Source organism: Muntiacus reevesi, chromosome 1 (genome assembly GCF_963930625.1).
Source record: "Muntiacus reevesi chromosome 1, mMunRee1.1, whole genome shotgun sequence".
Taxonomy (NCBI): domain Eukaryota; kingdom Metazoa; phylum Chordata; class Mammalia; order Artiodactyla; family Cervidae; genus Muntiacus; species Muntiacus reevesi.
This window is the reverse complement of record NC_089249.1, coordinates 199,026,653-199,052,810: the sequence shown is the minus strand read 5'-3', so window position 1 is coordinate 199,052,810 and position 26,158 is coordinate 199,026,653. Positions and strand designations below refer to the sequence as shown.

General features: G+C 57.1%; 1 protein-coding gene across 10 annotated transcripts in view; it reads right to left on the bottom strand.

The window, feature by feature from the left end:
* Positions 1-25,097, bottom strand: part of PIP5K1C (phosphatidylinositol-4-phosphate 5-kinase type 1 gamma) — a 47,768-nt gene extending 22,671 nt beyond the window's left edge. For 6 of the 10 annotated variants that reach the window (XM_065918050.1, XM_065918051.1, XM_065918052.1 and 3 more), the window contains exons 1-3: positions 24,896-25,097; positions 1,689-1,720; positions 220-312 (exon numbers count right to left, since the gene is read on the bottom strand). In XM_065918050.1, coding sequence (XP_065774122.1) covers positions 220-312; positions 1,689-1,720; positions 24,896-24,989 — 219 coding nt within the window. In that variant the 5' untranslated portion in view covers positions 24,990-25,097. Of the gene's footprint in view, positions 1-219; positions 313-1,688; positions 1,721-7,141; positions 7,264-7,879; positions 8,137-8,687; positions 8,722-24,895 lie in introns of those variants that run through there. The other 4 variants (XM_065918049.1, XM_065918047.1, XM_065918046.1 and 1 more) reach the window with 4 other exon arrangements.
* Between the last annotated feature and the right edge of the window lie 1,061 nt (positions 25,098-26,158).

The window sequence follows — 26,158 nt, the reverse complement described above, 5'->3', positions numbered from 1 at the left end:
CCCTGGTCCAACCTCAACTCCACCCTGCTCCCAAGGGACGGGAGGAAGCTGCAATTTCCTCTCGCCCAAAGTCACAGTCAAGGCCACAGTGACTTGAGGAGCGGCAGGTGGTGCAGCCTCCAGCCACAAATGGCTCACACCTGACCTTCCGTGGGCCCCATGCACATGTGGGGGGCCCCTCCTTGTCCCACCCCCGTTGACTGAGGGCAGAGCAGGAACCTTCTTGTAGGTGGTTTCGCCAGATGCGTCCACACCCCGATGACCCAGCTTCTTCCCGTGGCCAGGACCGGGCTGTCCAGTCATCAGCGGGACCTGGGGAGGAGGAAGCAGGAAGTTCAGAATTGGCAAGAAACCAGAACGCTCTGGAAATCCTGGCCAGAAAGGGCCTCTGTCGCTGGGCCCAGCTGGAGTCTGGGGCAGGGGCTGGGTGGGTAGGCTGCAGGGCATGGGGACTCCTCTCTCTGGGGGCCCACATCCCACATCTCAGCAGCCTGGGTCCTCTGCAAGGAGAAGAGCCCCAACTTCAGGGTCACCCCCAACCCCAGCACTGTTGACTTGGGGCTAGTCACTCTCTGGGGGGCATCCTGAGTGCTGTGGGGTGTGGAGCAACATCACTGCCCCACCTCTTCACTGCCAGGAGCCCCCCAGTTGTGACAACCACAGATGTCCCCAGACGTGGCCGGGTGAGACCCTTTGAACTGAAATAACAGTATCTCCTCCTGGATGGGGGAAAGGTCCCGCTGGTCTGTGGGCAGGTTGGTTCCTGCCAGCTTCATGGCACAGGTGTGACATCCTGGCAAAGTTGTGTGGAAGCCACTGGCCCCCATGTGTGACATCACAGGGCAAAGATGGTGCACAGGGCTATGGGGTCTGAAGGACACAGCTCGAGAGCCGGGCTGAGGCCAGCCCGCAGATGGTGTCTACTTGCTAGCATTCACAGGGCTCAGACCAGCCTGCTCTGCACACTAGCCACCAGGGGGCGGGCTTCCCTCAGGCAATGTTAGTTGCCAGCCCTGCTCGGCACCCCTGCTGGCTCCCCACCGCCAGTCAGCTGGACACCCCCCAGGGCTCCAGCAGATAGGCAAAGCCCTCCTAGGAAGGACCCTGGGTGCCCAGAAGTGTCCTGGGAGAGGAGCCTGGCTGGAAGGGAACATGGATGCCAGGGTGGCTCCTGCTATACCTGGGGTCCTCTAAGCTGCTGCCCACGGCTCCTCAGATAACAGGGCTCACAGAAGCCCCTCGCAGGTGGCCTCCAGGAGTGACCGGAAATTAACAAACTAGAGACAGTGTGCCAAGGGCTCACGCAAGTAGCCCTTCCTGGCCACCACCAGGAAAAGCTGCCTGGGGACAGGACCAGCGGGACCCTGGGTGGGCAGGTGTGGGACAGCAGCAGGCAGGGGGGGAAAGCCAGCTTGGAGGCACTGCTGGCAAAGACAGGCAGGGGGGCCACCCTCTCCAGGCCCCTCGGGGCTCTCCTCACCCACTCCATTCCTCCCAGAAACTCAAGGTGCTGGTGGGACAGACGGTTTTCACCATCTGACAACATGTGCTTATTTGCTATGCCAGCATCTGAGGCCCAGAGAAGTGCAGTGAGATGCCCAAGGCCACGGAGCAGGACGCGGGCAGGGCGGGGTGCTGCCCCGTCCACCTTCGGGAGGCAGGGAGGGTGGGCCTCCGAGGACACTCACCTCTGCTGGGGTCGTCTTTTTCTGGGCCGAACCTGAGGAAGAGAAGGGATACTTTAGTCTGGACCCTTGGCCTCCGCCGTCAGCACCGCCCCACACACTCACCCTGCACCCCTGGGGAGGTGGTAGGGACCCCGCGTGGTAGATAGGCCTGGAGATGCAATGTGGCAGCGGATGCGGAGTGACCATGCTGACGCGGCTCTGCAGGCAGGGGTAGTGGGAGGTCGGGTGGAGACAAGGCACAGCCCATCGCTAGGAGGGCCCCAAGCGAGGAGGGTGGACATCACAGCGACCGGGTGGCAGTGATCAGCGGCTGCGGCCCAGGCTTGAGTAACAGCACCAGCCCCTGAGGCAGCTGGGTGATGGAGAGGCAGCCAGCTGAGGATACCCCTGGTCCCTGTCTACATGGCCCCTGTCTGCACAGCCCTCATCCACACGGCCCCCATCCCCACAGCTCCCGTGGAAGGATGCTCCCAGTGGGAAGGCCAGCGACGTTCACCTCTCAGGACCACTACAACCCCCTCCAGCCCAGCTCCTCAGGGGGGCCTCAGGCCAAGCACGGGCGCTGCTGAGCTGGTGTCCTCATCCAGAAAGCTGGTTTCTGCTGAGGGTTATCTGTTCAGTGCGAGTGCTCAGCACACACCTGCCCCAACCCCCAGGATGCTCACATTCTGGTCCCAGAATGGGCTGTGCTGGGGGGTTAAAACCCCTGAGATGGGGATGACCCTCCCTCCCCAGGAGGCCCAGCACCATCACAGGGTCATCATAAGAGGGAGGGCGAGGGTCAGAGGCAGAGAGACGGAGACGTTGCTCTGCTGGCTGTGAGGGTGGAGGGAGGGGCCGTGAGCCAGGGATGCGGCGCCTCTAGAAGCTGGAAAACGGGGGAGCCAGTGCTCCCGTGGAGCCTCTGGAGGGATGGGCCCTGCCCACACCTGGATTTAGCTCCGTGAGGACTGAGGTGGACTCCTGACCTCCAGGACTGTGAGATAATCAATCTGTGTAGTTAGCAGGTCAAGTCTGTGGTGATCTATTACAGCTGCAAGGGGGAACTCATGCACTGGTGTCTGCCAGGAATCAGCGTGGAGGGGAGGCAAGTGGTGACCAGGACGGTCCTGGCCCCACCTTCCAGGGCCCACAGTCAAGGGGTGCAGAGAAGGGTCTGGACAGCACAGCGAGTGCCAGGAGGACCACATGAAGAGACAGGTGGGGGGTCTGATCAGCAAGGGAAGGCTTGGGCTCTTACCTCAGGGAGGTGGGAGCCCTGGAGGGCTGGGGTAAGGTGGGGACACCTGACTCAGGTGCTCACAGGCGCCCCCTGGTGGCCGTAGGGGAACAGACGGGGGGCGGGGGGCGGCACACCCAGCCGGGAGGCAACTGCGCTACTCCAGGTGGGAGATAATGGGGTGGACCACGGTGGCCACCGCGTAGCATGTGAGAGAGAAGTGGGCAGATTGGGGAAGATCTAGAGTCAGGACAGACAGGCCGTGCTCACTGGAGGTGGACTGAAGAAAAGTGAGGCGTCAGGAATGACTAAGGATTTTGGAGCAACTCACAGAAGGATGGAGCTGCCTCAGCCAGGATGGGGGCTGGGCAGGAGAGGTGTCGGGGGTGGTCGGGGGCAAGGTGGCCATGTTGAGTGTGAGACCCCTGCGTGAAGACGGGAGGGACAGCTGGACCCCACGTCAGGAGCTCAGGGAGGCCCCAGCTAGAGGCAAGGCTGGAGGCAGTTGTCCTGCGGCTAGATGGGCTTTGAGCCCCAACAGTGGGCAAGGCCACCCAGGAGATGTGGGGGCGGGGGTGGGGAGCCCGAGGACCCAGCCCTGGGCCCACGAGCCGGGGGGGCCGGCCAAGGCCGCCAGAGAGCAGCAGGCCCAGATGGCGGGTCAGGGGTCAGAATGTGCTCTCTGTTCACTGGGCTCGGGCCAGGCCTGGGTTGGGGATGGCTACTGGGGACTCAGCTTCCTCTAGGAGGATGAGAATGGTCTGCAATCAGTGGTCATGGCCACACAGCACTGTAAAGATACAGGAAAAACTGAATTACACACCTACAAGTGAGTTTTCTGGTATTTATGAATTATCTCTCAATGAAGAACACAAACCCAAGATAGCACAGCCGTGGTGCAGCCAGGCTGGCTGGGGTGGGGGCTCTCCTGAGCACCCTTCTGCCTGCAGTGCCCCTCCCCCCGCCCCCACCATCAGGAGACAGGAAAACCAAGGCCAGGGAGCAGCCGGCTCAGCCCTTCATGACACCAGGGTCCACAGAAGGGACTCTCCTGGAGGACACAGCCCACGGATCCCAGGAAGGTCGTAACAGCGCCAGGATGGGACACACCAGCCCACACGCCCACCTGCTACATGTGGGGCTCCCTGGCCACAGGACGAACCTGGGCTCAGCCCACCCCGAGGCCTGGGGGTGGGGGGTGGCGGAAGGTGCTGGAAAGCTGACATAATATTTTCGTTGGCCGCCCAACGCAAAACAATTCACGGTTTTGTGTCTGGGGTGTGGGGGAAGGAAGGGGGGATGAGGCAGGAAGTGCCAGTGGACTGAATGGAACATTCCAGACCTCATCTGGGGGCCCCAGGCATCTCCTTCTCAGTCTAGCTGGAGCACCTGAGCCTGAAGCCCAACCCCTGGGCCCACCTATGTCCTCTGCAGCTCCCGACCCATCCCAGGGTGGAGACAGTCCAACACCGTGGTCCCTGTCCTCTCCACCACCAAGGCCTCTGCAGTCTCAGGCCTGTGGGGGCGGGGCCCGGCCAACACCAGCGCCGCAGTGAAGTCCAGCCGGGTCCATCCCACCCCACCTGGAATCCCCCCAGGCATGAGGCCAGGAGGGCAGCAGGCAGGCTCTGAGCCAGCCCCGGTCACAGGCAGGGGTGCGCAGAGCAGGGGGAGAAGCAAGGGCAAGAAGTGACCAGCACACTTGAGACGGGGTTCTGCCTAGACATGCACCTAGATGTCCCCTCTAGGGGCCTCCTTTCCCCCTCCTCCAGAGTCCCACCATCCGTGCGCCCACCCGCTTTCTGAAATGCCCTTCTGGAGCCTTGCCCTTCAGCTCTGGGACCAGGCAGCCAGGTGGCTCTTGCACCCACTCCTGCCATCCGGGCTGGGGGTGGCAGGGACCAAGATCTTGCGCTCCTCCCAGCCCAAGACGTGACCAATTATCTTTTGAATGAGCCACCCGGTTTCGAGGAAATTAGGTTTTAAAAATAGCTGGGGGAGGGGGAGAGCGTGAGGCGCTGCAGGCGGGAGGCAGGGCTGAGACCTGGGGGGGAACTGGGGACACAGCTGTGCCTCGGGCTGGCCCCCCCACGTATGCCCACGAAGGCTGCTGGTGAGGGACCCCTCCCCCGGCATACACAGGACTACTTCTCTTACATTTTTTAATGAGGAAACAGGCAGAGAAAACACACCCCAAGGACTGGGGCAGGGGGCCTTACCATCTATCCCTCAGCAGAAACACTAGGTTATTTTTACTTTGAAGTCCATTCATAGTCCACCTCTGCCTGGCTCCTCTCAGCCCCCATCCGGTACCAAGCGGAAAATTGCCCCCACCCCACCGAGTCTGTCCTCCCCAGAGCAGCCACCAGAGGGTATCCGTGAGCACGAGTCAGGCCCCCTCCTCTGCCCACAGCCCTCGGGGTCCCACCTCCCTGCAGATAAGAGCCCAAGTCACCTATGCGGCCTATAAGGCCCTGCGCGGCCTGTCCTGTCCCCTTCCCGTGCTCCACCCCCCCCCATTCACTCTGCTCCACAGGGGCCTCCTCGCTGTTTTCTTCCAGCATGCCAGGTACAGACCTGCCCCAGGGCCTTTGCACGGGCTGTTCTCCCCACCTGAAACGACCTTCCCAAGACCTCTGCAGGGTTTGCTCCCTTGCTTCAGCCAATACCTGGCTCAGACATCGCCCCTTCAGATAAGCTCTTCCCCTGATCACCTCACCCCAGAATGCCCCCCTAACTCCAGGCCACTCTCCCCACCTTCTGGCTTTCTCTATCTTCCAGCACTGGGCCCCACCCCACCTGTGTATCATCTCTCATACCCCCAGTCACGGGGCATCAGGTCTGCCCTGCCACCCGCAGAGCTGTCTGCAGTGCACAGGGGAGCGTTCCTCAGAGACGGGCGGGGGGGCCTGAGGTGGTCACTGTGCGATCACTGCCCGCCTGGTGCCCAGGGGAGGGCTGCTCCCCATGACTCAGAGCAAATGAGACAGTATGAGGCAGTTGAGACAAGAAGCAGCACTGGGGCCAGGGCTCACTCACTTCCCATCAGCTGGAATGGTCTGGCCACAGGAGCAAAGTCCCCCTGGGTCAGGGCCCCCCGGAGTCTTGGTCCACCATGACTGGAGTGGACAGGCCACCCACAAACCACTGAGGGAAATCTGCTTGTAACCCACAAGGAGGGTTCTGTGGCTGACCCCAGGCGAGGCCGCAGCCCCTGCAGCCAGGCAACCCACCCTGAGCCACCAAACCCAGCGGAAGGGACCCTGCAGCGTGAGGAAGGTGGGTGGCTTTGAGCCACAAGGTCCCTGCTGAGGCCCTGCGGGAGACCCCATGGGGGCAGGACCAGGCAGCCCCCACCCCCAAGTGCAGGAGCCTCCTAGACGGTGTGCTGCCCGCTGAACCCAACCCGGACGACAGAATCGCAAGTGTGTGCAGTTCGCAGCCCTGCGGCCCCAAGGTGGCTGGTACACAGCAGCAGCTACCTGATGCAGGGACCACTCCTTCAGGCGAAGCGCATCTCCAAGAGGAATTTAAGGACCTAGTCTCAGCCTTTGGGGGATGGAGACAGAAGTGAGTACTTCATGCCCTCCATCCAACTTGCGTTCCTCACATTCACAAAAGCATTAAAGGTACCCACACGACAGATCACTCAGCCACGGAGAGAAGTCCTGACACTCACTACCACATGGATGGACCCTGAGAACATGACGCTCAGTGAGAGAAGCAGACACAGGAGGACACACAGGGTGTGATTCCACTGATGGGAAACGTCCAGAACAGGCAGATCCACGGACACAGAGTGGGTGAGTGGTTGTCAGGGGCTGAGAGGGAGGAGGTGGGGGGGTGACTGCTAAGGGCTTTCTGGGACTGATGGAGTGCTCTGGAATTAGATTTTGGTGGTGGTGACACAACAAATATAATAATGACTGTGCATTTTAAAAGAGTTAATTTTATACTATGTGAACTATGGCTCAAAAAAATTTTTTTAAAGGAAAGGTCTTTAGTTGCAAAACCACCACCCAGTGACATGTGGCTCCAGGGCCTCCTCCAGACCCTGCTCCTCCAGCAGTGATACTGCGAAGCAAGAGGACGCAGGACCTTGGTCCCCTGCCCGACCCCAAGATGAGGTCGTGCAGCCAGATGGAGGAGTCTGAGCTCAGGAAAGGCAGCCAAGCCTCCAGGTTGGCTCTCCCCCACCTCCTGTGGGGAATGGCCAGCTTGTCCTATTTCTTACCCATCTTGGACCGAGATGTCCACACAACACGATAAACATCAGCCACCGGAGAGGTGAAGACACATAAGATCAAGCCCAAGGTTTTGCTGCTGCTTTTTCAGCCTCTGTACAACTGCAATCACACAGACAGAAGCACGGGGACCCCACCACAGCTCTCACCTGTCAGCTGAGCTGTGACACTGTGAAGCCCAGCCTCTCCTCAGAGCACTGCACAGGACACCGACAGTGTGGGGCTCCGGGCACCCCCAAGGCCCATTCACTAACCCAGGCCCCAGCACTGCAGACACGAGGGTGGGGTCACTCTGTGGGACATCTGGGGTGTTGTGGATGTGGAGCCACATTGGCCCCCCAACTGGATGCTAGGGGTTTCCTCCCAGTATATATAATCCCAGTCATGACAACTGCAGACATCCCAGGAGACAGGCAGTGAGACTGTCTACATGAGTCCACGGTGGAAAACCCCAGACAAGGCGTTGATGATGGCAGCGGCACGGTAACAGTGAGCACCACACCCCTCGCTCTGCGGGCCCTGTCCGACAGACCCCCCGACTCGTCCCCTCACTCCACGCTGACTTGGTGACACGGGGACTGCCTCCCCAGTCTGCATGGGGACCTGGAAGCTGGTGGTCCCCACAGGAAAGCGAAAGGCAAAGGTGTGAACTCAGGCCCCCCCCCACCCACTCCACAGCCCCAAGCTCGGTGAGTGTATCCCCCAGCTATGCCACCGGGAACCCCTACCTGGGCTTGCTTTCTGGCGGTAGAGGGTCAATGCAAGTTGAGTCAACTTTCAAAGTCACAACGTTTTGGAGATAAACCTGGGTTTCTTGGAAAATGAGCACATCGACACAGACAAGGCCAGCATGCTCGCTCGTCTGGATCCACGTTCTCACCCTTCAGGGTCTGCTCCATAGCAGCCAGGGGGCGCCTGTGAGCACCTGAGCCAGGCACCATCGTGATCGCATTTCTTTACCACCATTATACAGAAGAAAGCAAGGGTCTGGAGAAATTTAGGAAGTGATCCCAAGTCGGAGGTGAAAAACTTTATGGTCACATCTCAGAATCCAGAACAGTGTTCCATAAAATTCAACAGAAAAGTCATGTCCAAAAAGCTATTAAGAAACTAGAGGAAGGTGGGGGTGGGGGAAGTAGGGGTGGGTTGGGGGACAGGAACAACCTTTACTTAAAAACAAGTAGGGGACTTCCCTGGTGGTCCAGTGGTTAGGACTTCATCCTTCCACTGCAGGGGAATGGGTTCAATCCCCGGTCAAGGAACTAAGATCCCACAAGCCATGCAATGTAGCCAAAAAAAGGGGAAAAAAGTACAAACGTTAAGCACATTAACATCAACCACAAGACAGAGTGCAGCTGCGAGGGCTACCACTTCAGTGGGAGAACTGGCCAACGCAATAAAATAAGAAAAAAAGAAAAGGAATGAATTGAAAAGAAAAAAAATTTTTTACAAAATCTAAATCTAACAGAACCAACTGACCAAGCATTGAATTAAGTGGAGCAGAGCAAGGTGCCCAGACAGATACCAGTAACTCACCTGCGGTCATATTGCAAGCAGATCCGGGAGTTTCTGCCCTTTGGACCACCATCTGCTCTTATTCTTATATGCATGCCTGTCCCTGGTTTCACACTTGAGTTAATTTTTATCTGTTGGACCTGACCTCTCTGATTAACAGACATTAACAGGGAGCTGCTAATCTTTCCTTCACCAGGGTCACACCTGGTGTGACACTGAATAGGGTGAATCTGGGGTAAGTATCACACAGTGACAGAAACAAAGAACTTTCATATTTTTGTTGTTATCTCAGACTTTTACCACCAGTACTAACGACAGGGAAGGCTAAGAAGTCTAAAGTTAATGGGTGATCAGAGTAGTTAACATCACCAAGAACATGCTGGAAAATATCAAAGTCTAATTAATGAAGCACATGCTGAAGCATTTCAAGGGGAGTGTGCTGATGTCTGCAGCTCTGAAATGCATTCAAAAGGTTAGACGGAGAGACTAATGGATGAGTGATGGCAGGTGCTGGAGGGATAAACACAGCAAAACATCTATTCTAGGATCTGAGAGGTAATGAGTGAGTGTCCACTCTCCAATTCTTCTGACTTTTCTGTACAACTGAAAATGTTCTTAAAAAAACATTTTTCCTCTGCATTAAAGGTGAATTTTGACCTTTCCTGTCAGGTATTTTCAAACTCTGGAGAGAAATATTTTTTGAGGTTCTGCCCACAAATGTGAGTGATCCCAGTGAGCAGTGAGCAGCAGTGGCCATACATGATGAGCACACCTAACAAACTCAGTGAGCATCCCCCATGTCCAGCGTCCTGCTTCAGGGATAAAACACTCCAGAGGGAACTGGCTCCTTGCCTGATGTTTAGTAAGAAAAGAGCTTAAGTGCCCAGAAAAATCCAAAATAATATAAAAGACACCAATGTGTTCCTATACAGGTTAAACAAATCTTTGTTTCTCCCTTAAGTCAGGAGTCAGCAAACATTTTCTGTGATGGGTCAGAGGAGACTCAGCAGAGGCCAACCAGGGGTCCGGGTGAGGGGAGTGCCCTAAAGGCGGTTCTCACCCTGGTGATCCTGCCCCCAGGGGACACTGCGCAATGTCTGGGGACGTCTGTGATTGTCATGACTGGGGGCTCCTGGCATCCAGTGTATGGGGCCGAGGTGTGCCCAGCACCCTGCAGCGCCCAGGATGGCACCCAGGGGATGACCTGACTTGACACAGGCAGTGCTGGGGGGAGACCTGGAGCACATATAAAGATGTGTGGGACAGGGGGCAGAGCCTGGAAGTGGGTGCTTATTATATTACTCTCTGGTATTTAAAATATTTCATGATAAAAATGCATTTACTTGTACTATCCTGTTTTGTCTTCTGTTTGAAATGCATTATAATGAAAGGCTATAGCATGTGCGCTCAAGGGCGCGCACACACACACACGCGCGCACACACAGACACACACACACACACACACACACACACACACAGCCTCCCTGGGTTAGGGTCGATTCAGCCAAGTCTCCAACCCTCTCACCACCTCCAGGAGATAACTGCCATTCGACCCACTTAACAGCTGGGGAGGCTGAGGCCCATTGGCCCGGTGACTTCAAAGGCTGCAAGGTCACTGCTGGCTGCATTGATAGCTACCCCGAGGCTGGAGCAGTGGCGGGGGGGGGGTGGCGGGTAAGACGGGTGGAGGAGGTTCTGGTGTCCAGTTTCCAGATAATGGGGTCAGAGCCACATAGCCTGACTGAGGTTGCGCAGCCAGCAAGCCCCAGGGCCTGGGGGGTTTGATAAACGACTTGCTCTGCGCTGGCCAGACGTGCCTGGTTGTGCGAGGTCTCCCACTGGGCCCAGACCGTCACCGGGTAAGGCACGGCTCCACCCCTGTGATACAGGAACTAAGGAGAGGGAAGCCGTGTCTGGTTCACACCTGGGCAGAGCTAACCTTCCCTACGCCTGTCCTGGGGCTGCAGCAATCCCAGCTCTATCCTGCCCTGGTGGCCTGGATCACCCTTCTGCATAACATACCACAATCCTGCCCCTAGTGCCCTCCCAACTCCACCAAAAGCTCCACTTCCCGCCCTGGATGCCTCTGCACCTGCCCAGGGCTGGGCATGGTGTGGACCTCAGCGAGTATCAGCTGAGTGAGAAACCCGGGAGGGTTGCATGGAGGAAGCTAAGAGTACGCCCTATCAGGAGCCTTGGGGAAGAGCGGTAGGAATGCAGCCCACACGTGTCTCCAACACATTCCATCAAGCTGGACATCAGAAGAAGGGCTGGAGGCCAGTACGGCCACAGACTGTGGTACTTCCGGACCAGCCTGTCCCAAGCAACACCCTGCTAATCTCTCCTATTCAGAGGAAGAAACTGGGCTCAGAGAAGGGGTATTCGGATGTGAGTCGAGACAGAAACACAACAGATGCTGCTGGAAGAAACCAGGTGGGTGTGGGGGAAGATATTTGTTGATGTGAGTCAAGAACCAGCAACCTGCCCCGTGGACCAAACTCACCACAGGTGTTAAAAGGTTTTACTGGCGCATGGCCCCTCCCGCTCATTCACAATCACAGCTGCATCAACTCCCACACAGACCACCCAGCCCCTCACAAAAAAGGTCTGCAACCCAGCAAGACCAAAGAGGTCGGGTGATGGGCTTCAAGCCTCGCGGGACTCTGTCTCCCCGTCTCAGCACTGATGCCCTTGATGCTGACCCCCCAGCAGATGCCTGGGTCCAGGGGTGGACCAGCTGCCCCTTCCTCTTGTCCCTGCGAAGTCCCAGGGCGGGGAGGCTCTGACTCACCCGGCCACAGCACTCTGCCTGGCGGGGTAGGCAGGGGCTCCCCAGGGGAAACCAGGGCACGGGGCCCAGTGCTCAGGAGGCGGACAGCAGACAGGGGCCAGACTGGAGGACAGTGGCCAGAGTGCCCAGGGATAGCACCCTGCCCACCCCGCAGGCGTCCAGTGGAGGGTCATGTGCTGTCTCAGGGCTGGTGTATAAGGCTTCCTGGCCCAGTTTTCCTCCCAGATGTATTTTTACTTTCCGGCAGCCTGTGCTGGGCGACACACACTGCACCAGACGACACACATCATGCCGGACGACACATGCCACACCGGATTCCAGCGGACGAGGGCTTCAGGGTGAGACGGGGGCCACGGCTGGAAGTCCCCTGCTCGCTGGTGGGGTGTTGCTGCCAGCCAGGTGGGGGCTGTTCTCACATTCAGTCCCAGGCTCCACTTCAAAGGGGGCCTCCAGAACCCAAGGGCCTGGACCCGCCCAAAGTCCCTGGCAAGCTGGCAGCCGAGCCAGGTCCCCACTGCCTGGCTGGGCTCCGGGAGTGTCACAGGGGCTCCTGCCCTTTGAGGTCCCTTGAGCCAGGCTGACCACACAGGCCCATGTGATGAGACAGGGGTTAGGAACGTCCCATTTTACATATGAGGGAATGGAGGCTCCATCCTGGGGGCGGCTCCTCCCGCCTGGCCCACAGCCTCACTGCGACCTCATAAGAGATGCAGCCACGAGGTGTGGGGATAAGCCACCTTGGGATTCCCGACCCACAGAAAGTGGGAGATGACAGGTGTTTATCACTGTTTTAAGCCATGAAGCAGCTCTGGGGTAATGTCACACGGCAGTAACTAACGGATGCTACCTGGTCTCCACATGGCCCCTGAGGGACAAAGCGGAAGAGCAGAGACGGAGATGGAGAGCAGTTCATATGGGGGTCCTCCGGCCCTCACCCCTCCTCCTCCTGCGCTTACTCCCTGCGTTCCCACCACGTGGCCCCCTCACTGCTCCTCACACGTGCCAGGCACAGTCCTGCCCCAGGGTCTCTGCACATGCCTCTCCTCTGTCTGGAACACTCTGCCCCAGCTCACGGATCAGGCCTGGATCAAATGGCACCTCTTCAGAGAGGCCTTCCCTGACCACTGGCTGAAGTTGGCCCCTGACTCCACTCCCTGCCGTTGATCACAAGTCACACCCTGCCTGGTTTAAACCTTCTCCTGTACCTCTGCTCCTCCAGCAGCTGCTCCCTTAGTGGGGAGCAGTCACATCTCCTGCATGGCTGCAGCCCAGGGAGCAGGCACCTGGCACCACCATGGACACCAGCACCCACCCTCTCTCCCTGGTGGTGACCCCAGGAATCATGTCGAGGTCTTGCACCAGGGCAGGCAGGCTTGGATCAGAGGGCAGACGGGGGCAGGAGGCTTGGGGTACAGCCTGCCGTGTGGGCCTCCAGCTCTGGCCTGCTGGTCACTGTGAGGAAAAGCCGGAGCAACAGGATGAGGGCCCAGGAACAGTTACTGCTGAGCGTGACCATGCGATGAGGCCGGTGCTGCTGATTTACTGAAACTGCCCATCAGCCCACAAGATCGGTTCTATCATCACCTCTACACAGCAGATGTGGAGGTCGAAGCTCAGAGAGGCCAGGTCACTCACCAGAGGTCACTCAGGACCAAGAAAGGAGGATGCACTTGACGCCAGACAGCAGACTCCAGGCTGAGCCACAAGTGCATTCATGGAGAGCTGGGAAGGAACTAGCCATCTGAGAGCCGCACAGCCTCCCAGCAGCAGCAGAAGCGAGCACCAAGGTCCTGAGGTAGGACTGTGACTGCAGAGCTGGGGGTCAGCCAGAGGCTGTTGAGGCCAGAATAGAGTGAGCGACAAGAGGCGAGGGCAGGGAGGGGACAGCCCGGCCACATCTGTCACTGCAGGACCCATGCGTGGTTGGTGATTAGGGTCCACCTGCAGCTCTTCCCAGACTGGAGTCCTGCTCACAGCAACACAAAACTAACTCAAACGCATCACAAACCTAAACGAATGCGAGGGCTAAGGCCATAACACCCTCAGAGGAAAACAAGGTAAATCCTCATGACCCCAGGTCAGGCAGGGATTTCTCAGCTACAACATTCAGGGAACCAGCAGCCAAGGAAGAGAGAAATGGGGCCTGGTCACAATGAAATACATCTGTGCTTCCACCGGCACCACTGCGGAGGTGAGACGACCACCCACAGAACAGGAGGGAGCACTATGGATCATCTGCCCGAGGAGGGGCTCATGTAAAGACCACAGAAAGAGGGTCTACAATAGAGTGATGAAACGAAAACCAACCCAACTGGAAGACAAGCAGGGACGTTCAGGGCAGTTCCTCGTGGTTAAGACTTCGCCTTCCGATGCAGGGGGTGTGGGTCTGATCCCTGGTCGGGGAACTGAGATTCTACGTATCACATGGCCAAGGCACCAAACCATAAAACAGAAAGGATGTTGCAACAAATTCAAGGAAGACTTTAAAATAGTTCACATCAAAAAAAAAGAAAAAATATTAAAAGAAGGAAAGAAAAAAGAAAAGAAGCAAAGGATTTGAACAGACATTTCTCCAAAGAGGAGACATGAATGGCCAACAAGCAAGAGGTGTTCACTGACCGTCAGGGAAACTCACCTGGACATCATCGTGAGCGCCCACCCCCACCCCACGATGAGGACGGGGAAGGGGAACTGGTGCAGCTGAGTGGGAACAGAGCGGTGTCTCCTCAGAAAGGTAGCCGGAGTTTCCATCTGACCCAGCAGCCCCGAAGCTGGGTGTCCGCCCAAGGGACATGAGGACCCGTGTCCACATGAGGGCTCTACACAAATGTTCTCAGCATACGAGCCACACCGGCCGAGAGGTGCAAACAGCCCGATTGTCCACGGACGGGCGGATAAACACACGTGTCCCTCCACCCCGGGAGCATCACTCAGCCACGAAAAGGAGAGAAGCCCTGACACTCGCTACCACGGAGACGCACCCTGAGGACACGATGCTCAGTGAGAGAAGCAGACACAGAAGGACACACAGGGTGTGATTCCACTGATGGGAAACGTCCAGAACAGGCAGGTCCACAGACACAGAGAGTGGGTCCCTGGCTGTCAGGGGCTGGGGGAAGGGATGGAGGGTCACTGCTCATGGGGACGGGTTTCCTTCTGGGGTGATGAAAGTGTTCTAAAATCGACTGTGGTGATGGCTGCACAACTCTGTGAATATAGTAAAACCACTGAATTACACACTGAATAGGTAAAACCAAGTGGCATGTGAATTCTATCTCAACAAAGCTGTTACCCAAAAAAGTGTTTAGGAAAACGCCTAAGTGCAGACTGAGGTCTGCAGCCCAGCCTCGCCTCATTGCACAGGGCAGACACCACGCGCTTCTCACATTGCACGTCTGCAGGCACCCTGCATTGGGCAGGTGTGCCAACGTCGTTTACCCAACAGCATTTGCTCCCTTCAAGCCTCTGAGTCACATTCCGTTAATTCTCACGTTTCAAACTTTATCACTATTATACTTGGTACAGTGATCTGTCGTAAGCGATCTTTGATGTTACCACTGCAAAATGATTACTACTTTCTAAAGACTCAGATAGCCAATAAAGTTTTTTAGCAATAAAGTATTTTTAAAATATTTATTTATTCAGCTGTGCCAGATCTTAGCTGTGGCATGTGGGATCTAGTTCCCTGACCAGGGATTGAGCCTGCACTGTGGGCGGGGGTGGCGGGAGTGGGAGGTGGGGGTGCTGGTGAGAGAGGTGCCTGGGTGGGCCTGAGGGTGGAGCCAGATCTGTATTTTGTGCCAGAAACACACGGCAGCTTCACAGAAGAGGAAAATCACGAGAGCTGAATTCTTGGGGGGGTGGGGGATGCAGTGGGCAGCACACACAAAGGCCCTGTGGTAACGGGATGGGACACTCTCCAGGAACAGCAGACAGGGTATGATGTGGCTGGAGGGGAGCGTGCAGGTGGGTGCCAAGTCCTGACCAGCAGCCCACACCGCCCCCCCATCTCGGTGCACAGAGTGAGTGTCTCCAGAGTGGTAAACAGGAAGCCTTGCACAGGACAGGGTCGGGGATGGCAAGGGGGGTGGGGGCAGGGGGGTTCGTCCAGGACTCTGCGGGCCCTGAGAGAAAGAAGGTTCCAGAACCTTCACCACAGACAGCAGAACAGCCATCAGGGCCAAGCACAGGTCTGCTGTCAGAGTTCAGGGCCCGCAGCTCAGGCAGAGACGACCCAGAGGGCAGTGGACGGTCACCACACGGCCATCACGTGAAAGGTCTAAGGATGGGGGGGCAGCCTTGGCCAGGAAAACCAAGTGGGCTTCCTGGAGGAGCAGGCAAGGATAGGTTCCCTTCCCAGGAGGAGGGCAGGGTCACCAGGCACATGCCCGGTGGCTCCACAGGAGGCAGGGTATGGGTGGTCATCTGAGGTTAAGGTCACAGAGGGGCCCTCAGAGGGTCCCACTGACCCCAAATGTGAGTGTGATCCTGGATGGAGTCCCAGGGAGGAAGCAGATGTTACCACGCAGGATGGCCTGGGTTAACTCATGGAACTGAATTCTGTCCCATGTTCCATTTCCTCCACGTGACCCTGTGCTGGGCTCAGACAGCCTCTTTGTTTATGGGACACACAGCCCGGCCTCCTCCGTCCTCCTTACTCACAGATTCCCCATCTGCAGGTCTACCTAGCGGCTGGAATGCACCTGTAACTCACATGTTCACTCCCAGGTACATGCAGATCAGCAAGGTCCTAGAATGCTCCTCATGTGCCCAGTGAGGTGACGCCCTGGCTGCTGGGTTCAGCCCTCAGACAAGGGTCCTTGGCGGGGTCTCTTTAGTGCCAGGCTTTCTGCATTTCTGACTGAATCAACAGCTGGTGTCAGACTAGGCTGCATGGGGATCAGTCGTGACACTGGGTGACAGAGCTCTAGGGAGCCCAGCCCTGCGTGTCCTCCTTCCCCTGGACTTCATGGCAGAGGGCAGGTGGGTGTTGCCAGAATGTCGCCCACAACTCTGAGAAGGTTTCAAAGTTTTCAAAGTAAAATGTTGAAAGGATAATAATATACACGGAGACAGGTAAACACCCAGAATAACAGTCATTGCCTCTGCAGAGATGCAGGGTCGAGACAGACACAAATGCTCACTTTCCACGAACTGCAGGTCTCACTGCAGCTTTTCTCCTGGTAAACGTGTTATTACTTGCAGCTGAAGGCACGACTTCTGCATGAAGGCAGAGGCAGACGAGAGGAATCGAATAAAAGTCCAGAAATAGACCAGCCACTCGCCGGAGTCTGGCCAGCAGTCGAGGTGACATTTGCCAGCGGGAGGAAAGCAGATTATCCAGGAAGAGGGGCTGGGATGACCCAGAACTGCCCGGGAGCACTCTGCTCGATTAAACCCTCACACATCTCATGCCAGAATAAACTCCAAACCTAACAGGAATTTAAACATAAAGGGAAAAAAGTAAAATTATAGAAGCACTAGAGGAATTTAACTGTAACCTCAGCACAAACAACACACTCACCAACCTGAGAAACCATAGAAGGAGAGACAATGATAAATGTGACCACATGAAAACAAAATATCTCCCTGGCATCAATAATCACTGTAAGAGAAGATGGGGAGAAGCTACTTGTATCATGGATTAAAAAAATAAATAAACCTTCCATAATACATAAAGTGAAGTCGCTCAGTTGTGTCTGACTCTTTGCAACCCATGGACTAGTCCACGGAATTCTCCAGGCCAGAATACTGGAGTGGGTAGCTTTTCCCTTCTCCAGGGATCTTCCCAACCCAGGGATTGAACCCGGGTCTCCCAAATTGCAGGCAGATTCTTTACCAGCTGAGCCACAAGGGAAGCCCAGGTCCTACAGATCAGTAAGTAAAAGACCGATAAATAATTTGAAAATGGAAAACATATGAAGTAACTGATATGCAATTCCCAGAAAATGAGGTAAGAGTCCTGAGATGTGTAGGATGGAATGCATTTGACCTCAGTGGGTAGGTCCCTTTATCTCAGGTTTTTCTGCTCCTTTTGCTGGGACACATTTTTCTTTCTTTTTTTCTATTTTATGGCCATGCCACTTTGCATATGGGATCTTAGTTCCCTGACCAAGAATCGAACCCGTACTCCTTGCAATGGAAGCGCAGCATCTTAACCACTGGACCACCAGAGAAGTCCCAGGACACATTTTCAACAAAATGAAGATGAAACATTAAGATGAAACAATAGGTGAAAACCTTTCCCTCTGATTCATGTTTTCTCTGACTCAGTTTCGATAAGTATTAATATGAGAGATATATATACACAAGTTGCAACTACATCAAGACATCCTTTGTGTGTAAGTTCAGCAAAGATGGAAGAAATGAAAGAGGCGCTGCGCTCTTGTCCTTGCTGGAGGGAGCTCAGAAGAGTTCACCTGGGGTTAATCACATGCATCTTAACGATGCTCCAACATCTTGGGGGCCCTGCAGACCTGGGGACTGTCCCTCCAAGAGTCAGCCAACTCCCAGATCACAAACAACTTGCCCATGAGCACATGTGTGCTGTGCAAACCAAGCCACCATGGTTCACACCCTCCCCCTCCTCATCCTGCTCACACACAAGCCAGAGGGCCCCACCCCAACCACCCCCGGCCAGGCCAGGCCCAGTCAGGGTTCACCCCACATCCCAGAGCCACCGCCATCAAACCAGTCAACCCTAAGCTGGTTCAGGGTGCTGACCCTGATCGTCCCTCCTATCCTGAGAACACCCCGATAAAGGCCCCTGCTCTCTCCACATCCATCCCAGCCCCTGGCCGGTGGCCAGAGACAGCCCACTCAGCTTCCTGCCCTGGTGGGTGCCCCCAAACCACCAGCCCCCAATGGCTGGGCCCTGTCCTGGACAGCTCCTGTGGGCCGGCTCATCTAACCCTCACGGGACCCCGAGAGGAAAGCAAGCCTGGATCCTGCTTCCCCCATGAGCCTCCCGGGGCTGCTGGGACGCCCGCTCCCTGGTCACCTTCCCTCCAGTGGCACAGGTTGAAAAGGCCATGTCCTACCAGAGGCACTAAGACGTGTCCTCAAATGGGGACTTCAGCTGCCCAGTCATGGCTCCACGCAGGGAGGCCCTGGCCCTATCTCGCCCCCACCTCCCCGCCCCAAAGCCACCTGCCCACCACCCCCCCGGGCTCCAGACTGGGACCTCTGCCCTCATGCACTTCTCTATGTCTCATACTAACACTGCACCTGACCGTCCCCCACACCTGCTCCCAGCCCGTCTGCCACCTCAGACAAGGCAATTTGTCTTTCTGGGGCGCAGATCACAACATGGGAGTCACCCCCTACTCCCCACTGTCTCTTGCTCCTCCATGCTCAACTCTTCAATCAATCCTGTCAACTTGGCTTCTAAAATCTACTCTGAGTCACTCCTGCCTCCACCTGAGCCTCAGCCCTACCCACCAGGACCCGCACAGTCCCCTCTGCCCCAGTGCCTCACTCCCTCCTCCCTCCCCACAGTCTGTATCCTACTGTGGCTCAGTCTGTGAGCACCTAAGTCAGGCCCCGCTCCTCCTCTGCCCACAGCCCTCCAGGGCTCCCAATTCCCTGGGGAAAAAGCCCATGTCCTCCCCCAGGTCCATGAGGCCCTGCACAACCTGCCTGTCCCCTCCCTGACCTCTCCTCCCCTCCTTAGCCTCCCCTCCTGGCTCTGCTCCAGACACACAAGCCTCCTCTTTGTTCCTCCAACATGGTCTGCCCCAGGGCCTTTGCACGTGCTGGAAGCCCCTCCCCACACTCCATAGTACACACCCCTCTGTCCTTTCTCTCCCCTTCTCTGCTCTTCTCTTCCCCTTGGCAGCATTACACCTCTTTTCCTCTTTCATTTACTGTCTCCAAGCACCCCACCAGCAACCCCCCCCCATACACAAGGACCATGCTGTCTCATTCAGGCTGGCTCCAGCACCTGGCCCAGCCACTCTTCAGCACCCACATGTACACGAACACCCGCCCTGCATCCCACAGCCTCAAACTTTCAAGGACAACCCCAGCCCCCAGGATCAAGGCCCACATATGGACATGATGAGTATGTGATTGAGTGAGGCACGACTGTGACTAATGCTGGGGTCCCCTTCCTAGGTCAGAGCCAGACGCCAGGTCACCAGATGCCCTCCTGCTGGCTCTGGCACCTGGTTCCTCAGGTTGGACCCTAACTTCTCCAGGCGGCCTGGTGATGCCTAGTTAGTGCAGGGGACCCTTGGCTAATCCCCAGGCTAGTAATCCCCAACATGGGCGGTCTCACCTCAAGCCCCAAAGCCCAGCTGGCAGCAGCCCGGAAATTCCCAGCAGGGTTCCAACCTGGACTGTTATGAGTGGTGACATGCGACTGGGGCTGGGCCGGGGCGGCGGGCTTGGGGAACAGGGGGACCTGGAGTCCAGACACTCTGGATCCTCAGTCCCCAGGCTGGTAAATGCTGTCACTTAATGAGTGCTGCCAGGGGAGGTGGGTCCCACCTCTTCCTGTCCTACCAAATCTTTGGGACTCCACTGTCCTCACCTTGCGAGGTGGAAAGAGGTACACAGTCCTTGGCCCAGGCAAGAGTGAGTCAGGCCGAGCCTCAGGCCACCCCACCCAAGGTCCCGTGGGCCTCCACCTGCCTCGGGAGTCCTGGGAAGCCCATCAGACCTGCCCTTCCCCCATCAGCACAAGCCTGCCAGGGCCTGGACCCCCAAACCGGCTCCTTCTTGGGCCCTTCCCTATCCGCCCTCATCAACTCCAGGGTGCAGACTCCCTCATCTTCCTCCACCTCCACAAGACCCCCGTCCAGGCCCCCAGCCCCACAGCCTTCTCCCTACCAAGCCACCAAAGTGTGATCCCTCTGGAGTGTGACCTACCACCCTGCTCACACCCGCCAGTGCCATCAACTGGACTCAGACCAGAACCTGAGTGAGGCCAGCCCCACCATGCTCATTCCTGCCCCAGGGCCTTTGCACAGCTGATCTCCTGCCTAAATGTTTGACATGGCTGCTATTTCTCCCTCGGGTCACCTGCTCCCCTGACAGCTCCAAGGCAGCAGCTCCTGGTCACCCCCTGGGGCCATAATGCCCCTTTCACTGCCCACACAGCTCCCTTGGAGCCAGTGTGGTCTGACTCAGGGGTTGGCAGGCATTTTCCATAGAGCACCAGTCAGCAAGTGTCCCCGACATCACAGGCCACGAGGCCATCTCAACACTCAGCTCTGCCGCTGCAGCTGGATACCCTGTGGACGACAGGCAAGTGACAGGGCCTGGCCAAGCGCCAACGAGATGCGACAGACAAAGACTGGCAGGTGGGATAGACTCGGGCCTCAGCCTATGACCCCAGTCTCACCTGCTTGCCATCGCACCCTGACCCCACCAACCTGAGAGCAAGGGAGCCCTGGTACCTGACCCCCACCCCCAGTCAGCCTCCCCGAATGTCCAACAGGCCACACCAGGCACAGAGCGACAAATAACCACAAGACCCCATGAGCCGAGTTGGACATCGGCCCTGCCCGTCCAGGTTCTGAGGGAAGTGGTCCCTTGAGCAGGTCTCCACCCATCCTTCCAGGGCTCTACATGTCAATCTGCCTGGCCCAGCCCTCCAAGAAAGGCACAGTCATCTGCCCATTTCACAGATGAAGACACCAAGGCAGAGGGTACCCAGCTGGCAAAGGTGGTCTAGCTCCCGAGGCTGCTTTACAGAGAGCACTGAGTGTGCTGGCCCAAGTGCCGGATGTCACATCACTAGAAAGGGGCCAGGGTGGGATCAGAACTGGGACCCTTCTGCCTCCAAAGGCTGTAGCTGACTCAGCGAGGGGACGAGGGCGGCCACAGCCCCATCTTACCATCTACCCACAGCTGCAGAGGAGGCCTCATGAAGAGGCCCCGCCCGCCCAGCTATGATGGCCCCCACTGCTCTTCAAGCCACTCAGGCCTTTGCCTGGGCTGTGCTGGCTTCCTGCCCCTCCTTCAGGCCCCTCAACCATCAGGGGAAGCCTGAGAGGAGATGTCAGAGCAAAACCTGGAAGGGCTCCAGAAGCAAAGACAGGGATATGAAAGACAAGCATCCCGGGCAGAGAGCACAGCAGGTGCAAAAGCCCTGAGGCAGGACTGGGTCTGGTGTGCTGGAGGAGCAGGGTGGAGGCCCGGGTGTCTGTTACAGAGTGAGAGAAGGGGAGCAAGAGAAGAGGGGAGGGCAAGACATGCATGGCCTTGGGGAGGACCTGGGCTTTTACCCCAGGGAGGTGGGATCCTGGAGGGCTGTGGCAGAGGAAGGGCAGAGCCTTCTGGAGTTGAGTGGCAGGAACACAGGAAGAGACAGGAGATCAGGCCAGCCATAAGGATGGGGCTAAACCAGGTGGAGGCAGAGGGGTGGGGGGTAGTGGGTGGATTTTCAGTCCATTTGGAGGCAAAGCCGACAAAATCTGCCAAGTTAAACGTGGGAAGGGGTTAGGGGGTCTGTGGGACGAAGCTGACTGTTCTGAAATATCATGGTAGCAAGAAGGGCAGAAGGGAAATAGCTCAGAAGCACCAGACCATAGCACAGCCGAAGCCCACAGGCAGCTCATGGGCCCCCACAAGGCCCAGCCCTCCCTGAGATCCTTGCTGGAGCCAGACACCCCATACAGCCCCCAAGAACCAGAGGAGAACCCCAGCAGGCCTTCCCTGGACCAGGCCTTGGGAACCTAGGCGTTTAAAGTAACCAGATTCTAAACACCACTAACATTTAACTCCCATCAGATTGGCCCCAGTGACCGAGGCTGATAACATCCGGAGTGGAGCTGGCAAGGCTGTGGGCACACAGACAGTCAGGCTCTCTCAGCCCTGCCGGGACTCTCCACAAAGACCCCAAGCGTCAACCTGCTTGCCCCTGACCCAGCCACTCAGAGGCAGGGACTCCAACCTCTAGGGATAAAAGCAGCACAGCACCAGGCCACGTTCAAGGGTGCTTACTGCAGTACGGCTGAGACAACAAAGCCGGCTCCAGACACCGCCCCACTGTCCCCCACCAGGAAGCCCTCTGAGTCAGTAAGGCCTAACTGGCGTGGGCTGTTGCTAAAGTTCCCCAAGCACTATCCACTTGCTGACGCGCTAATTCAGGTACTGCCGGCGGCGTGGCCCCATTTTACAGATGGGGACACTGAGGCTCAGAGAGATCAAGGCATTTGACCTTGGAGGTCACAGAGCACCTAAGTGGAACTGAGGCAAGCTACAGAGTTTCTACCCTCTCAATCATAGCGCTGGATTCTCTCTCTCCGAAAAGAACTGATACCAACACGGGGGCGGGGGAGGGTACATATTGTGGATAAAAAAGCCAGCAAGGCACAGAATGATACGGGAAGTGCAGCAAGCCTCACCCTGGGTGGCTGCATCTCCAGGGAACACGGGTGATGTCTGGGGAGGAGGTCTGTGGTCATCAGGACTGGGGGGGCTCCTGGCATCGAGTGAGTGGGGGCAGGGATGCTGCTCCACTCCCCACAGCATCCAGGATGGTGTCCCCGCAACAAAGAACTTTCCAGCCCCAACCGTCACTAATGCCAAGGTATGAGGGTACCCTCCGAACCTTGGTAAATGAGTAGCCCCGGTTGTGTATTTACGTGTCTGTGTGAGCAGCAGGAAAAGCGCGGACAGTTGTTCCCCAAACTTAACAGAAATGGGTTCAGCAAAGGAGAGGCAGTTCTTTACCCTACAGTGAGTGAAATAAGCCATCAGCTGTGGGAGTTGGGTTTCTGTGGATCGGGGTGGGGGGCGGTTCTCACTGGTCAAGTCCCTGTGCTCAGACCCGACCACAGCCGGGCCCTGGAACTTTATCTGCACCCATCACCTAGCCCCTGATAAGACAGACGTTTGCTGTGTGGCTTTCCTGTGGTCACTGCGTCCTAGGCTGTTTTGTCTCTGTCCATATAGGGTAGAGAACTGCTGGTGGAGGTCAGGGGGCTGAGAAGGGACTTCAGCCGGGTCCCTCCACTGTCTGGTGCCGGCGAACCAGGGTATCGCTGCCAGCAAAGAAGCAGGGCGTGGGGGCCGGATGGTGGAGTTGAACGGGGTCATCCACCACGCAGCTCCAGATGGCAGCAGGAAGGGGAGCGGTGGGAGTGCTCCGGAGCCCGGGGTGGGGAAGGGGGTGGAGATTGCTCCCCGCTCCAGCTCTTCCTCCAGACATTTCTCCCAACTCCTGGGCAGTGGCAGTATCTCCCGCCTGCCACGGAAGCTTCGGGAGGCCCGGGGGAGGAGGATGATGGGTGTCCCAGGTGGGTGTCCATAGGGACTCGCCAGCGAGGGCTGCCTCGGGGAGGGGGAGGAGGGAGAGGGAAATGGAGAATTCTGCAGATCCGGAAACTTCATACTGGGGAGCCTGAAATTTGGACCAAGAAGGAACCGGCCCCTCCAGGAAGGGACTGGGCTCTGCCTGGAGCCTGCAGGACTGGGTGAGGCCGCATCCCTCCAGAAACCTGCTCTAGGGAAGGGCGAGGGATACAGGCCCAGGAGAGGAGAATGGGAAAGCAGTACCCCCTACAGAGCCACGACAGCCCCCTCCCAACATCCAGGGAAAAGGATGGGGGCTCGCCTGTTCCCCATCTGCTTGCAGAGCCCTAGCACTGAAGGTGTCTGGAGATGTCAACCCCTAGCCCCCTCCTATTAGAGCAAGTAAACTGAGGCCCGGGAAGGGAAAGAACGGCCAGTGAACTAAAAACCTGGTCTGGTGAATTCCACAAAGAAAGATAAGGTAGTCAGGAGGCTGGCCTTCGAGACCCCCCATTCCCACCACAGCAGCCCCTGCCCTTCACGACCAGTAAGATGGGCCCAGAGGGTGCCCGCTTGCAGAGCAAGAGGTGAGGCTCAGGCGCTGACACTAGCAAGGTGGGCGGCCGGGAACAGAGGGTCCGCATCACCCTTTGGAGGCAGGGCTCCTCACCGGAACGGGGGTACTCCACAATCCCACGCGTAGAGCAGCCCCCTCACAAAATCGGGTGGGATGTCCTCCCCCAGTACCCTCAGCAGGAGGCAGGAAGGGCACCCACTCACCCATGGCGCGTCCTAAATGGGGGTCGCCTCCCCCCGCCCAGAGGTGAGGACCCATCTTCCCCGCGCGCCTCCAACCCGGGCTGCTCCACCCACAGCCTCCCAGAATGGGGCCCTGCACCCACCCCCGCCCCCAGACCCTCAGCTCTCCCCAAGGACCCCAGGAAAGGGCGGCGCCACCCCTGAACCACCAAGGCAGGGAGTTCCGTCCTCCCTCGGGGCCCAGGCAACGCGTCCCCTGGCCCCGGAGTGGGGCGTTCCATCCCCCCCGCGAGCGCCCCCGAGTGGAACGTTCCGGCCTTCCTGCCGCGGGTCCCGACGCCCCTCCAGCGCTTGGACGGGTCCACTGGGTCCCGGCAGGGGGGTCAGGCGGGTCCATTCGGGAAGCGGGGAGGGGAGGAAGGTCCGGAACCGTTACCTGCTGTCGCACCGCTCTCCGCCGCCCAGGCCGCCTCCGAGGTCACGGCCCCGGCTTCGGCGCTCTCCGCCTCGTCCGGCACCTCCAGCTCCATGGCCGCGCGCGGACCCGCCGGCGGGCTGGCGGGCGGCCGGGCGGCCGGAGGCTGCGACCCGAGCTGCGGCCGCCGCCGCTGAACAACAACCGCCGCCGGCTGGAGAGCGGAGGGAGGGGGCCGGGCCAGGGAGCGAGGGGCGGGCCCGGGGCGGGGCCAGGCGCTGCGCCCTCACGCACTGCGCGCGTCGCCAATAGGGACTCGGGGGCGGGGCCTGCGTGCGTCAGAGTCCCCGGTAGCGTCGCGAGCGCCCTCACGCGCCCACGGAGTGGAAGAGCAGCGCCATTTCTGCCAATACTGCCAATACTCTCTGTCGAGTGCGATTCTATGACCCCACGGACTGTATGTAGCCCGCTAGGCTCCTCGGTCAGTGAGATTATCCCAGGCAATACTGGAGTGGGTTGCCATTTCCTTCCCCAGACTGATGTAGTACTTAAGAGCATTATTTATAACGAATATAAAAAACAATTACAGTTTAAAATCATCATACTAGTAAGACTTATATTAAATATGCTTACATTTGATGTCGGTAATGGTTATGTAATAATTTAATAAGTAACTTTAATTTTTATCATTATGCAGAACATACAAATTATGTGTAATTTTGTATTGATGTATTAACATTATTAAATAGTGATATGGTATCATGATAAGTAATATTAATAAGTAAAATAAAATATTATTTATGATATATAACATGTGTGTTCGTAATGTGGTAAAAATTAGTTACACATAATAACATTCTTAAGTGTCAAGCTCAGTGCTAAAGCCTTTATATGCATATGCAATATCCCCAAAAGTCAGAGACCTGATTTTTATTTATTTATTTTTTTATTTAAAAAAAAATTTATTTATTTAGCTGTACTGGGTCTTAGTTGAGGCATGTAGGATCTAGTTCCCTGACCAGGAATCAAATCCAGGCCCCCTGCATTGGGACCATGGGAGTCTTAGCCACTGGACCACCAGAGAAGTCCCTGTTTCGTTTTTTTAAAACTACTATTATAGCCGCATTCAGTTCAGTTCAGTTGCCCAGTCGTGTCCAATTCTTTGCAACCCCATGGACTGCAGCACTCCAGGCTTCCTGGTCCATCACCAACTCCTGGACCTTACTCAAACTCATGTCCATCGAGTTGGTGATGCCATCCAACCATCTCATCTTCTGTCATCCC